Source organism: Hyperoodon ampullatus (genome assembly GCF_949752795.1).
Source record: "Hyperoodon ampullatus genome assembly, chromosome: 2".
Taxonomy (NCBI): Eukaryota; Metazoa; Chordata; class Mammalia; order Artiodactyla; family Ziphiidae; genus Hyperoodon; species Hyperoodon ampullatus.
The window spans coordinates 170,603,699-170,618,804 of NC_136915.1; the positions used below are offsets into that span (position 1 = coordinate 170,603,699).

Genomic DNA, 15,106 nt, shown 5'->3' on the forward strand with positions numbered 1-15,106 from the left:
TCCTCTGCCCACCTCTTTCTTTGCTAAGTTTTAGATGCCTCATAATTCCTCTGGCCTTGAAGGCTTCTAAGACTTACTGTATCATCACAGCAGAAAGCCTTTTTCTTGACACTCAGCTTACATTTTTTGGTCTTATAGACACCCGTAATAGTGCTTAAAGATAAGAAGTACCTCAGTGTGAGCAGGGTTGGCGCTTCATAGCTATTTCATGGTAAGTCTTTGTACATTATTGGAAGCCATGAGAGCTGAGGAAGCAAGACCCTAGCCCTTTTCTGTGCTACACCCAACCAGTCATCTGCCTATCTGGCCATTAGTTGGGATTCCAAGATGTAAGGAAGAGCAGTTATTAATATTATGGTGCTGGTAAAGAAAGAGTATATTTACCAGTAAATTCAAAAGCAGCTGCTTTCTCTAAATTTGTTCTTAACCACTATAGACATTGACCCCCAAAGACATATTTAGTATGCTTTACAGGAAATACAAACCCAACTATAAACTTAAGTATAAACCTAAGACTTGAAATAACTCAGGTTTATTCAAATCAGTACTATGTATATATAGTAGTGTTTTTCAAACTGATGATTTGTGGGTTTTGAATCAATTTAGGGGTCCTGACCAGCATTTTAAGGGAGAAAAAGAAAGGAATAAAATAGAAAATGTCATTGGACATCTTGGGTAGTAAAGCTAAGTACTGTTTTATGAAACTTTTGTTTCTGATATGTATTTATACATGTATGTGCATATGTTGATAATGATAATTATAATTTTTTTTCTCTGGTTTGCAGTCAAAAATATTTTTGAAAGCCACAAATATATATTCTGACCTTTTTTTCTTTTTGCCCTTGTTTGATATTATTAGTATCTTTGATAAATTCTATTCATTAATAATTTTAAGAGCCTATAAATTAGTGTGTGGTAATATGTAGTTAGCTTTGAGTATAATGAATGCAAAAATGGGGGAAAGTGCTTCAGAGAAAAGTAGAAATGGTTTGTAAAGCAGATCCTCTGGTTTTAATGGTCTTTACTGATTTTAGTTTCCAGAATTCACAACTCTGCCAGAGTCACACGGACATGCTCGGGATGCCTATTCTTTTGGGACATTGGTGGAAAGTTTGCTCACAGTCTTAAGTGAACAGGGTGAGTTGGAGTTATGCTGCTGCATCCACAGAATAAGTAGGAAAATCATCCATGGCTTGTTCTGTGTGTATTCAGAGAACTGCAGTCTTTGATCGTGGTAAGGAGCTGTTGCTTACCAAGAAAGTTGTTTAGGGCAGATCCTAATAGCAGTGAGGGAAGAAGCACTGTGGCTGTGAATATCATATGTTATTATCTTATTAATTGGTGTTGGTATTTATGGTCTAAAGACGATTCTTTATCAAGCCAGCCAATAAGTAAGTGAATGCTGTTATTGATGTATATGTAATGATCTGAAGAATAGAGTAAGATTCAAAGTTTTTTCTTAACTTCTAAATCAAGATTAACGTTTCTTTATCTTTATTTTTTCAAAGTCCTATTTTTTTTTTTGTGGTACGCGGGCCTCTCACTGTTGTGGCCTCTCCCGTTGCGGAGCTCAGGCTCCGGATGCGCAGGCTCAATGGCCATGGCTCACGGGCCCAGCTGCTCTGCAGCATGTGGGATCTTCCCGGACCGGGGCACGAACCCGTGTCCCCTGCATCAGCAGGCGGACTCTCAACCACTGCGCCACCAGGGAAGCCCTTCAAAGTCCTTTTGATTTTTTTCTTTGTGATTTCATTTACTCATTAGTTTTTTCTTTTGTTGGCCCTCAAAGCCCAGGCCACTGAACACATAGGTCTCTTCTGAGCTCTCTGGTGGCAGGCTTGGCAGCCTGCTTCACTCTCCTCCAGCCACTCCAGGCCTTCAGTCGTCCACCCTTTAAGTGTACTGGGGTCCATGTTGCCTTAGGCCCCTTACCGGCCTATATCTCACATTGCTGCAGCTCTAATGCAATTTCTGCTTCCCGGTCTACGCAGTGCTGTGCAGTCACAAGCACCGTTCAGCTGTCGGCTCTGAGTTGTCCCAGCCTAAACACTTGAGAATTAAACCCTAAGGCATTCTTGGTGGATGATGAACTCACTGTTCTTCACTGTGTCTAGAATGGTGGCAATTACGTACCACCCCTGAGAGAACTGAAAATATAGTCAGATAACTTCCTGTCTTCTGTGGGTGAGGAGACTTGGTTGAAAAGGCCCTCAAACCTGCCGCTTATTAAGCCTCCTCCTCTGGGCCTGAGCTGAGTTAAACTGACAGTCAGGAAATGAGAGGGCTTCCAAGGGGAGGCACGTGAGCTGGGGCTTGGATGTGTTGGTAGGACAATTCTCTACACCTGTCAAGGAGTTTGGCTTCAGGCAAGCAGGAAGCTGTTCAGCAACAGCCAGGGCTTTGTTTGTTTGGGCTTTTACAGGTTGGTTTTTGCTCGCGTCAGTCTCCAGCTATAGAGGTCCTGAAAAGAGGGAGACGGCATTGGAAACTAACTGTCGCTCTGGATTTCAGTTTCAGCGGATGTTCTCTCCAGCTTTCAGCAGACCTTGCACTCAACTCTGCTGCATCCCATCCCACACCGTCGGCCGGCGCTCTGCACCCTCCTGTCCCACGACTTCTTCAGGTGAGGGCGCCCGGTGTGACACGCTGGCCGCTCCCCGCTGGTGCCCGCCTGCCCTCCTGTGGGTTATGCTCCAGCGGTGGCTTTTGGAGGACCAGATGACGCGGTCCCTTTTGCTGCTGTGGTTGTCCTTCATTATTAGAAGAGAGTGAATCATGTCCACCTGGGAAAACGGAGGGAGACATTGGGTTGCCTCTCAGGTTCCTATCACAGATAGGAAGTTTTCGAACTTCTTAATTGTCATGGAGGCCTGGGTCTAGAAATTATAGCTGGATTACTTAGGGCTTCTGAATGTGAAGAAGCTAGGCTGTGTCCAGTGATTTACAGTTGGAAGTTAATTGAGGAACTTAATAAACATGGCCTCTCCTTTTTGCTGCCATTGTGATAATGAGTCTGTTATTGTTGAATTTTACTTGGGGGGGGGACGTGGAAATGAGCTTATTTTTCTTCAGGCAGAAGATTGTTTTCTTTGTTTAGTGATACGTGATGGAAGAGCAAAGGAGTCAATTTAGAGGGAGGGCACAGTGTAGCTGTTAATACTGTCGCTGGATTCAGAGATGTTTTTGAACCTCTCTTCCAGGTTAGTTTTAATTATGTGTCCTTTATTTTTTAATTTCCATGACTGCAGAACTTCTGCACAGGTTAACTCCACATTCATGACTTTTATTAGAAAAATCAATTTTATGTCAGTTGTGAAACTAAAAATCCTATATGTTTGCAGCCGGAAAGCCTGAGAGAAACCAGAGTGAAGGGAAAGCTAATATTATCCCTGGAGGGGGACAGTTACCTCTGAGGATGGGGGTATATATTATTAAACAAGGCAGAGGGAGTATTTTCCTTGTAGTTACAAGGGTTTTGTCACTTATGCTCCAGGGAAACTGTTGAAACCTTTCCCATTATGAGCCTTTTAACCAAGGTATTTCCATGTCTTTTTGGATGATTCATAGTGATACTTTATCTTAGTATAGAATCTCTACAAAGCAGAATCCTTTACAGTAGATAGATGCTCTCATTACTGTGTGTGATAAGAGTTCTTTAGTAAGAATTGTCTGTTTGTGAGACGGGAGAAGGAAGCCAAAACCACACAAATCTGATTGTTACACGAGGGGAAAGCCCGGCCAGAGGCGGCGGCAGGAGGAGGAGGGCAGGCAGCTCCCGCTGAGGCAGCCAAGCCAACCTGACTGCACTTCAGTTAAGGCATTTGTGCTTTTTCTCTGCCGCTGAGCCAGAGGGAAACGGGTGTCAATGTGAGGAGTGCAGACCCAGGAGGTCAGCTGTCCTGGCGGGGGCTGCAGGCTGCCGCTGAAGCCTCCTTTCCGGGGGCGACGTTGGCTTGGAGCTGAGTGGCCGCGGGACTCTGTGGAGACCCTGCAGGAAACTGACCACTCCTCTCACCATCTTCCCTGCCTGGCTGCAAAAGTGACCAGACAACTACAACGGGAGAGCCGAGACGATCCCTATGACTTGTACCAGAAATTCTCTTTCCCCAGCCCTCTTTAATAGTTTTCACCAAAGGAGACTTGAGAATCAGCAGCTATTTTGTAATGGTAATACCATTTCTCCCAGGATAGTTCATGTAACCACATCCTATTACAACAAAACATTTGGATGATTATGATGATGATTAAAACCACAGTGTTTGTTAGCATTTGTGTATGCACATGTGTGTGTGGTTAAGCGTGTATCCTCTTGACAGATCTCTTTGATATTCTTAAAATATTAAATTCCCTGTGGACTTGTTCCATAGTATTTGTCTTATAAGCTACTTAGTTATAATAGAATCTTCCAAGTGGCACAGGGGAATGTTTCTTTGTTGAATATTATTGTGGTGTGGTCTGTGGTTATGGCTTCAATATTTGACATGCCATCTTTAATCTGTTGTCCTGCATTTTTTTTTCCTTTGGCATTTAGGAATGATTTTCTAGAAGTTGTGAATTTCTTGAAAAGTTTAACATTGAAGAGTGAAGAGGAAAAAGCTGAATTTTTCAAGTAAGTTTAGAAAATTCAGGCATTAAAATTCAGTAACTTGGATTAAGTCCATGTAATCACTTCAGGTGTCCTAGAGAGGATGAGTCAGACATTTGTTTTCTTAAAGTTTAGTGACATTTCCTATACGTCAGGCTCTTTTCTAGGCCCTGGGATGGATAGTTCTGGTGAGGGAAACAGATACAGACTGATAACCCTTAAACAGTGATGGAGCTTGAGGGGGTCGTCCTGAAAACAACAGAGGACGGGGGAGAAGGAGGTTAGAGAAGAGGTATTCTAGGCAGAGGAGCAACGTGAACCGGCGCACAGAGGCAAGACACAGTATGTCTTGCGCTTGGGTCCTGCTGGAGGGTAAGGGGTGGACACCCTTGGACGTGGCAGTTAGGAGTATTGACACTATTGGTAAGCAGTGGACTTCAGGCCTTGAAACCATCAAAGGAGTGAAAACGGGCTGTGAGATGGCTGTCTCCCCTTGGGTGGATCACTCCGTTTTCTATGGAGGGCACAGGTTTATTTCACATAAGACTTGGATCGGTTGGTAGACTGCAGTAGGCCAGGTAGTAGATGTGAGGCCTCATGTAAGGGCAGTGATGGTACAGTGAAGAAGACACAGATAAGAAATATTAAAACAGACCAACAAGCCTTAGTGATTATCACCGAAAGAGTTAGAGAATACTGGAGGAGAGAACCTCCATGCAGAGAAAATGAAGAATTTGGCATTCAGTGTGTTGGTTTGAAGTGTCTATGGGACTTCAGGTAGAGACGTACGTGGGCATTTGGGCACATGGGTCAGAAGCTCAGGAGAGAGGTCTTAAGCTGATGAGCTAGAGGCGAATGTGAGGCTTCATCAGCCTGTAGTTGGTGACATTACCCCATAGAAAGTGGGTAGCATGAAAAGGACAGTGGCCCAAATGTAACCCTGGGGCACCCAACCTTGTAAGGGGGCCAGTGGGGAGGGAGTGGCTGATGAATGAGACAGAAGCAGTGGTTGGAGGAGATTGAGAGAGAGCCAGGAGGCTGGTATTCCAAAGGAGTAGAGAATTTCAGAAAGATAGGAGCAGTCAGCAGATGCCTGTTCACTTAGCAGTCAGCAGAGCACTGATGACCTTGTCTTAGGGCCGTTTCAGCAGAGCGAATCAAACTGCAGTGAATTGAGAAGTGAGTGGAAGGTGAGAAAGTGGACTTTGGGTAAAATCTCCTGAAAAGCTCGGAGAAGAGGAACATAGAATTGCTAAAGAATTGCTAATGGAGTCAAGGAAGGATTTTTTTTTTCTTTTTAGGAAGGATGTTTTTAAGGCTGGAAGAGACGGGAGCATGTTTGTAGGCTGAGAGGATGGAGCTGGTGGGGGAGTGAGGGAGGAGTTGAAGATGCAGTTGTGTTGGGGGTTGCCGGTGCATGGCCCTGGGGGAGAAGGGGGTGTTGGGACAATGGCTCAGTGGGGGTGACCTTCAATAAGAGGAAGCCCTCGCATCCATGGAACCTGGAAAGGAGCTGAGAGTGAGTTTGGGTGTGGACCCGTTTGTCGATAGTGGCTGAGGGGCTTGCAGGGGATAAAGCATGGTGGGGCCTGTTTCCCAATTAAGGAGGAGGCAGGATTACCTGCTCAGGGTGATTGTATAGTGGCGTGTTACTACTGCCAACACCTGATATCTGTGTATTTCCTAATTAAGTGCTTGTTTTAATAAGTTGAGTAACAAAAGCTAGTATTTTGTTTACCATGGAAACTCTAGAAAATGTAATATCCTACGTCTTTTAAACTTGAGAAAGTACCTTTTATTGACCAGAAAGCCTCTGGCTTATTAGCGGGGAAAGAAGACACTCTTGCTATTAATGAGGGGCCATTTGTTGAAAAACTTTTCCTAGCTTGGATGGGAGGTTGTGTATGTACTGACTAGCTGGCCTTGCCTCACACCTTCTGTGTTTTTCTTAAATACCTGGGGACTGACCTAGCTACAGTTTCTCTAGCTACATTTCAGATTCATCACTTTGATGGAAGTGGAATAAAGCTGCATGTATCTAAACTGTACAAGTGAGTTGATACAGTGTCACAGCCAGTTTTCCAGGCTTTCCTTCTTTGCCCTCAGGTTCCTCCTGGACAGAGTCAGCTGCCTGTCAGAGGAATTAATAGCTTCACGGCTGGTGCCTCTTCTGCTTAATCAGTTGGTGTTTGCAGAGCCAGTAGCTGTTAAGAGTTTTCTTCCCTACCTCCTTGGCCCCAAAAAAGGTGAATTTTTTTTCAAAGTATTATGGGTAATTACGGAGTTTGGGAGTTATTAGTCCATATTTGAGCAGTGCAAGATTATTTCACGGTAATCGGAATCACCTGGGGAGCTTTTTAAACATTTGCCTGTGCCTGATGCACTAGTTCTGGGACAGAGCAAGGACGGGTAAATATGTATTTTGAAAGGTCCCCAAATGGTTCTGACGCATGTCTCTGTTGAGTAACCTACCATAACTACTAGGAAGGAGAGGACTGTCAGCACCAACTCTTGTTGTAGCATTTAACACACTTCCTGGCTTTGCGGATAAAATTGCAACAGTCATATCCGTTGAATCTAGTATATGAAATTCCTCATTGATTAGATGTAAATATATAAAGAGCTGTCGACTCAGGATTCTATTAGGACGTAAGGTTTCTGTGTAAATAGTACATTAAGTATGATAAGAGTATTTCAGAAACACTTCTACAAGGTGGAGTATGATTAAGACACTTAAGCCTTGAGTAATTTGGGGTCAAAAGAAGCACTTCCCTTTGGTTTGGGACGTAAGAATTTAGAAGAGCACTTAGAACATGTGTGAAGTTCTGGGCTCAGTTTCTGCACTGGGCTTCGTGCTCCTTCCACCGAAGTGACGCGTTGTTCTTCCGTCTGACCTGTGGGGAGAAGACGGTGCGAGGGAAGGAGCCCCCCGCCTGCTCTCGCCAGCCCTGTTCCAGGCGCGGGTGATCCCCGTGCTGCTGCGGCTGTTTGAGGTGCATGAAGAGCACGTGCGGACGGTGCTGCTGTCTCACCTGGAGGCCTACGTGGGGCACTTCACCCAGGAGCAGCTGAAGAAAGTCATCCTGCCCCAGGTAGGGGCGGAGCGGGGCGGGGCGGGCCAGCGGGCGGGCGCCAACCACGCTGTCCAGGGGAGGAGGCGGAGCCAGGGCCGGCCGCGGGTGTTGGGGACCGGGGAGCTGGAAGGGAGGGGGTCTTTGGAGCGTCTGGGGAACAGCTGAGAAGGCCTGAGGCAGAACTTCAGTTTAAACGCCTCCTGGGATCCAAAGAGCGGGAATTAAAGTTGCATTTCCAGGCCAGTCACACAGGCAAATCAGTTAAACTAACATTTGGTTTTCACCTGTTTATACCTGAAAAACTGTAATTCTGTTTGCTAATTCTTTGGGGGAAAACAAACGAGATTCGTTTGTGGGATACTTTGTGAACATAAACTGCAAGTGTCATAATTAAATTACTATAAAATAATTAAATTATAACTGAGAGGAACAGGAGCTGATTCCTGTCAGTGGTGTTCAGCCTGTCAGTCAGCCACCAGGGAGCCTGTTAGATTTGCCCATTCCAGGGCTCCAGGTTTGTATCGGTTTTCTGTAACTGATGTAACGAAATTACCACAAACTGCTTGGCTTAAAACAAGAGAAATCTATTCTCTCATGGTTCTGGAGGCCAGAAATCCAAAATGAGGGTGTCAGCAGGGCTCCCTCTGAAGGCTCTAGGGCAGAATCCTTCCTTGCCTTCTTCCCAGTTTCTGGTAGCCCTTTAGCGTTTCTTGGCTTGTAGCCATGTCACTCCAATTTCTGCTTCTGTTGTCACATGGCCTTTTTATAAGGACACCAGTCATTGGATTTAACCCAGTATGATGCATTTCAAGGTCACATTCTGGGTGGACATGAATTTTTGGAAGACGCTATTCAACTCAGTCAGTACAAGGTTTTAAAAGATTTTATCAGTCACATGGTATTTTTCAAATAACTTGTTTTTCTATCAGATTAATTTATTTACAAATTATAAGACCTGGTTTTATGCCAGTTCTTGTGCTTAGGTACTGGGGCCCTAGAGGTATGTAACACACTTCCTGCTTTCAAGGAGAGAGTAGATCGGAAATAATAGATGTTTGTTGTCTGTGTAGCAAATCACCCCCAAACTTAGTGCCTTAAAATGACAATCATTTTATTAATTCTCACGATTCTTTGGATTGATTGGGCTCAGCTTGGGGGTTCTGTTGTTCCACATGATGTCAGCTGAGGCAGCAGTCATCTGGGGCCCCGTAACACATCCAGAATAGCTCCTTGGCACCTTGGAGGGGAAGGTTGAAAGGTGGGCTTACCTGGAACATCGGGACAGCTGGGGCTCCCTCTCCATAAAGCCTCAGGACATTTCAGGGCCCCTATTCCCCCATGTGACATCTCCACATGATTTCCTTAGCAAGGTGTGTGGACTTCTTACATGGCTGCCCAAGGCTACCAGAAATGCCCAAGCAGTCTTCTTAAGGCAGAGATTGGAAACTGACAACATCGCTTCTGTCACATTCTCTTGGTTGAAGTGAGTCACAGAAGTCAGGCCAGGTTCACTGTGGGGTGGTTTTATACAAGGGCGTGGATACTGGGGGTGTGGTTCGCTGGGGGCTGGCTTTGGAGCCTAGCTACCACAACCTAGCATTTTGTGTTTACATCTGCAGCAGTAGTTGTCACCCTACTTGTAGTTGTTTGTGTCTGAAAATTTAGAAGAGGAATGAAGCACTCTTAACTCTGAAATAGAGATGCCATCACAGGTCTCAGAATTGGCACTGAGCTGAGGTCAAATAATAAGTAGATACTCAGCATATGAAAGGCAGTGAAAACTCTCAGTGGAGCTACTTCCCCTGCAGGGGAATAACTTGACTCATTTCACTGTTCACTTTGGGAGCAGTGTGGAAGATGGGCTAAGGGAGTTCAACTAGGAAGTTATTAGAATAGTCCTGCTAAGAGAAACAAGGACTGGGGAGAACATGGCGGCAGTGATTCAGGGTAGAAGGGGTAGGACTCAGTTTCTCACTAGATGGGAGAGTTTTGAGGATGACCCTTGGGTTTTTGGCTTTGGTGGTTTCTTATTTTATGATTACCATATTCAGTTGATAGAATTCTAACCATGATTTAGTTTACTTGTACAGCTTTGTTTCGGGAAAGTGCCTGGTTTGTTAGCATTGGACCTGTTATTTTATTGAGTCCTGTTGGAAACCTTCATCTTGGGTATATGAGGAAACTGGACCAGAATAATGAAGCGATTAATTGGCTGAGTCGTATTGAGAACCCCTGGCAGAGTGAGGACCGGAGCCCAGGACTCCTGATAGCCTTGTGTCTGGCTGATGCACATGCTTTGCCCGCCATCTTCCTTATATACGTGTTTGCCAATTCAGAGCAAAATCTCTCCTGATAGCTCCATGTGAATGTCTTAGTCAAGATTCTTCTGGCTGCAGGTAACTGAAACCCACTTAAACAAGCTAAAGCAAAAAAAAAAAAAAAAAAAAGTGAGAGAGAGACTTTAATCAAAGGATGTCATTCTGCCTTACATGGAAATCAAGTGCAGCTGGGACTCAGCCATATGGTCTTCATTGCGTTCCTTTCTCTTTTGACTTTTGAAGACCAGCTTTAATTATTTGGTGTACACATGGACAAACATGGTTGACCCATAGCTTCTAAGTTCACTCTCCTCATTTTAAGCAAACCTCAGAGATAACCAGTTTCTCTAAATTCCAGTTTTTGTTACTGGGAAAGAGATCATAATTGGCTCAGTTTGGGGCAGGTGTTATATGCATCAGATATAAAGAAGGTTTCAAGGTCCTCTCCTTATGGGTGTATAAAACTGAGAAGAGACCAAGGACTGGTAACAGCTCTTAGTGACCTAGATGAGTGTTTCTAAGTGAGCTCTGCAGGATATTGCCAGTCCATGAACTGTTTGTTATGGTTCTGCAATGAGGTGAGTACAGATATGGAAAATTAACATTTAAACGCTTTTTTGAAAAAAATTGAGGTACATGATTGATATATTCATTTCAGGTATACAGGAGAATGACTTGATATGTGTGTATATGTATATATATATTGCAAATGATCACCACAGTAAGCCCAGTTACCATGTGTCACCATACAGAGTTACAAAATCTTGTGATGACTTTTAAGAATTACTCTGTTAGCAGCTTTGAAATATGCAATACAGTATTATTAACTATAGTCACCATGCTGTACATGATATCTCCATGACTTTTTTATTTTATAACAGGAAGTATGTACCTTTTGACCCTCTTCACCCATTTCATTTCCTACCTCCTCACTTCCACCTCTGGCAACCACTAATCTGTTCTCTGTATCTGTGAGCTCGTTTTTCTGTTTGTCCTCTGCCCCACCACCACACACACACATGAGTAGTCGTCTTTCTGTCTGACTTACTTCCCTTAGCATAGCATAATGCCCTCCAGGTCGATCCGTGTTGTTGCAAATGGCAAGATTTTATTCTTTTTTTATGGCTGAATAGTTTTCCTGTGTGTGTACTACATTTTCTTTATCCATCAGTAGACACTTAAATTATTTCCATATCATGGCTATTGTAAATAATGCTGCAGTGAACATGGGAGTGCATATATCTTTTTGAGTTAGTAGTTTTTTCTTCAAAGAAATACCCAGAAGTAGAATCACTGGATGGTATGGTAGTTCTATTTTTAATTTTTTGAGGAACCTCTGTACTGTTTTCCATAGTGGCTACACCAATATAAATTCCCACCAACAGCACACAAAGGTTCCTTTTTTGCTACATCCTCGCCATCACCTGTTGTTTCTTGTCTTTTTGATAATACCCATTCTAACAGGTGTGTGGTGATATCTCACCGTGGTTTTGATTTGCATTTTCCTGTGGTTTAATGATGTTGAGCATCTTTTCACGTACCTGGTGACCATCTTTCTGTCATCTTTGGAAAAATGTCTATTCATATCTTCAACCTCTTTTTTAATCAAACTTTTTGCTTTTGAGTTGTTTGAGTTTTTTGGTGTATTTTGGATATTAACCTCTTATCAGATGTACAGTTTGCAAATATTTTCTCCCATTCAGTAGATTACCGTTTTACTTTGTTGATGGTTTCCTTTGCTGTGCAGAAGGTTTTTAGTTTGATGTAGTCCCACTTCTTTGTTTTTTGCTTTTGTAACCTTTGCTTTTGGTGTCAGATCCAAAAACTCATCACCGAGACTGGTGTCACAGAACTTGCTGCCCATGTTTTTTTCTAGGGGCTTTATGGTTTCAGGTCTTACATTTAAGTCATTAACCCATTTTGAGTTAATTTTTGTAAGTGGTATAAGATAGTGGTCCAGTTTCATTCTTTTGCATGTAACTGTCCAGTTTTCCCAACACTGTTTATTGAATAGACTATCCTTTCTGCATTGTATGTTCTTGGCTCTTTTTGTCATAAATTAATTGACCATATATGTATACGTTTATTTCTGGGCTATTTTGTTCCATTGACCTATGTGACTGTTTTATGCCAGTACTATACTGTTTTGATTACTATAGCTTTGTAATATGGTTTGAAATCAGGGCGTGTGATGCTTCCAGCTTTGTTCTTCTTTCTGAAGATTGCTTTGGCTCTTCAGAGTCTTTTGAGGTTTCATACAAATTTTAGGATTGTTTGTTCTATTTCTGTGAAAAATGCCATTGGAATTTTGATAGGGCTTGCATTGGATCTGTAGATTGCCTAGGGTAGTATGAGCAGTTTATTAACAGTACTTACTAATTCTTCCAATCCATGAGCACAGAATATCTTTCCATTTATTTATGTCTTCTTCAGTTTCTTTCATCAGTCTCCTATAGTTTTTAGTGTACAGGTCTTTCACTTCCTTGGTTAAATTTATTTCTAGGTATTTTATTCTTTGATGCAATTGTAAATGGGATTGTTTTCTTTCTCTTTCTGACAGTCCATTATTAGTGTACAGAAATGGTACAGATTTCTATATATTGATTGTGTATTCTGACTTTACTGAAATCATTATTCTAAAAGTTTTTTGTTGGAGTCTTTAAGGTTTTCTACATATAGTATTATATCATCTGCAAAAAGTGACCATTTTACTTCATACTTTCTGATTTAAATATCTTTTTTTCTTGCCTAATTGCTGTGGCTAGGACTTCCAATACTGTGTTGGCAAGAGCGGGCATCCTTGGCTTGTTTCCAATCTCAGAGAGAAGGCTTTCAGCTTTTCAGTATAATGTTAGCTGTGGACTTGTCATATATGGCCTTTACTATGTTGAAGTATGTTTCCTCTATACCCAGTTTGTTGAGTTTTGTTTTTTTTTGTTTTTTTTTTGGCGGTACGTGGGCCTCTCACTGCTGTGGCCTCTCCCGTTGCGGAGCACAGGCTCTGGACGCACAGGCTCAGCGGCCATGGCTCACGGGCCCAGCTGCTCCGCGGCATGTGGGATCCTCCCGGACCGGGGCACAAACCCACGTCCCCTGCATCAGCAGGCGGACTCAACCACTGCGTCACCAGGGAAGCCCGAGAGTTTTTATCATGAATGGATGTTGAATTTTGTCAGATGCTTTTTCTGCATTTATTGAGATGATCATATGATTTTTATCCTTCATTTTGTTAATGTGGTGTATTACATTGATTAATTTGCGGATGTTCAACCATCCTGGCATCACTGGAATAAATCCCACTTGATCATGGTATATGATCCTTTTAATGTATCGTTGAATTTGTTTTCTAATTCTGTTGAGTATTTTGGCATCTATATTCATCAGGGATATTGGCCTGTAATTTTCTTTTCTTGTGGTTTCCTTCTCTAGTTTTGGTGTCAGGGTAATGCTGGCCTTTTAAAATGAGTTCCCTCCTCTTCTATTTTTTGGAAGGATTTGAGAAGGATTGGTATTAATTCTTTTAATGTTTGGTAGACTTCACCAGTGAAGCCATCTGTGTCTGGACTTTTGTTTGTTGGTTGGTTTTTGGTTACTGATTCAATCTCCTTACTTGACCTGTCCAGATTTTCTATTTCTTTATGATTCAGTCTTGATAGGTTGTATGTTTCTAGTTTATCCATTTCTTCTGGTTTGTCAAATTTGTTGGCATATAATTGTTCATAGTAATCTCTTGTGGTCCCTTGTGTGGTATCAGTTGTAGCGTCTCCTCTTTCATTTCTGATTTTGTTTGAGTCCTCTCTCCTCTTGGTGAATTTCGCTAAAGGTTTGTCAATTTTATCTTTTGAATAAACTAGCTCTTAGTTTCATTGAATTTTTCTATTGTCTTTTTAGTCTCTATTTCATTTATTTCTGTTGTGATACTTCCTTCCTTCTGCTAACCGTGAGCTTCCTTTGTTCGTCTGTTTCTAGTTTCTTGAGGTATAGAATTAGTTATTTGGGACTTTTCTTGTTTCTTCAAGCAGGCACTTATCACTATGAACTTCCTTCTTAGAACTGCTTTTGGCTGCATCCTATAGATTTTGGTATGTTTTATTTCCATTTGTTGCAAGGTATTTTTTGATTTCTCCTTTGAATCATTGGTTGTTCAGTGGCATAGTTTAACCTCCACATATTTGAATTTTCCACTTTTCTTCCTGTAATTGATTTCTAGCTTTTTTATTGTCAGAAAAGATGCTTGATATGATTTCAGTCTTCTTAAATTTATCAAGTCTTGTTTTGTCACCTAACATATGATCTGTCCTGGAGAATGTTCCGTGTGCACTTGAGAAGAATGTGTGTTCTGTTGCTTTGGGATGAAATGTTCTTTGTATATCTGTTAAGTCCATCTAATCTAATGTGTCATTCAAGGCCAGTGTTTTCTTACTGACTTTGTCTGGATGATATATCCATTGATGTAAATGGGATATTAAAGTCCCCTACTATTGCTGTATTGTTCTGTTTCTCCCTTTAGGGTCTGTTAATATTTGCTTTGTATATTTAGGTGCTCCTGTGTTTAGTGCATAAATATTTATAAATGTTATAAATGTTGGATTTGACCCCTTTATCATTATGTAATGCCTGCTTTGTTTCTTATTACAGTCTTTGTTTTAAAGTCAGTTTTGTCTGATACAAGTATAACTTACCTCAGCCTTCTTTTGGTTTTCATTTGCATGGAACATCTTTTTCCATTCCTTCACTGTCAGTCTATGTATGTACTTACACCTGAAGTGAGTCTCTTATGACATCATATAGATGAGTCTTGGTTTTTTAATCCATTCAGCAACTCCATCCTTCAGTTGGAGTGTTCAGATTCGCCAGGAATTCGGTTGGGGAATTGTCTACAGCCTTCCCACCCTGAATGCATCCATCTCATCTGATCTCAGATGCTAAGCAGGGTCAGGCCTGGTTAGTACTTGGATGGAAGACCACCTGGGAATACTCGGTGCTGTAGGCTTAAAAGTGCTGAGCTCTTGGGAGGACTCTGTGGCCTTGGTTTGGAGGCAAGAGTCAACAGGCATCATGGACAAATCTAAAACTTTTTATAGTTATTTAACAGTCATCTTATTCCTAATATATTTCTAATGTATTTG

General features: G+C 42.2%; 1 protein-coding gene across 2 annotated transcripts in view; it reads left to right on the forward strand.

Moving 5' to 3' along the window:
- The window catches only part of SCYL3 (SCY1 like pseudokinase 3), a gene marked incomplete at its 5' end in the record, with an annotated part of 33,227 nt that overhangs the window by 13,072 nt on the left and 5,049 nt on the right, over positions 1-15,106 (forward strand). For both annotated transcript variants that reach the window (XM_079697346.1, XM_079697347.1), the window contains 5 exons: positions 1,035-1,137; positions 2,512-2,623; positions 4,532-4,609; positions 6,692-6,831; positions 7,493-7,677. In XM_079697346.1, coding sequence (XP_079553472.1) covers positions 1,035-1,137; positions 2,512-2,623; positions 4,532-4,609; positions 6,692-6,831; positions 7,493-7,677 — 618 coding nt within the window. The remainder of the gene's footprint in view (positions 1-1,034; positions 1,138-2,511; positions 2,624-4,531; positions 4,610-6,691; positions 6,832-7,492; positions 7,678-15,106) is intronic.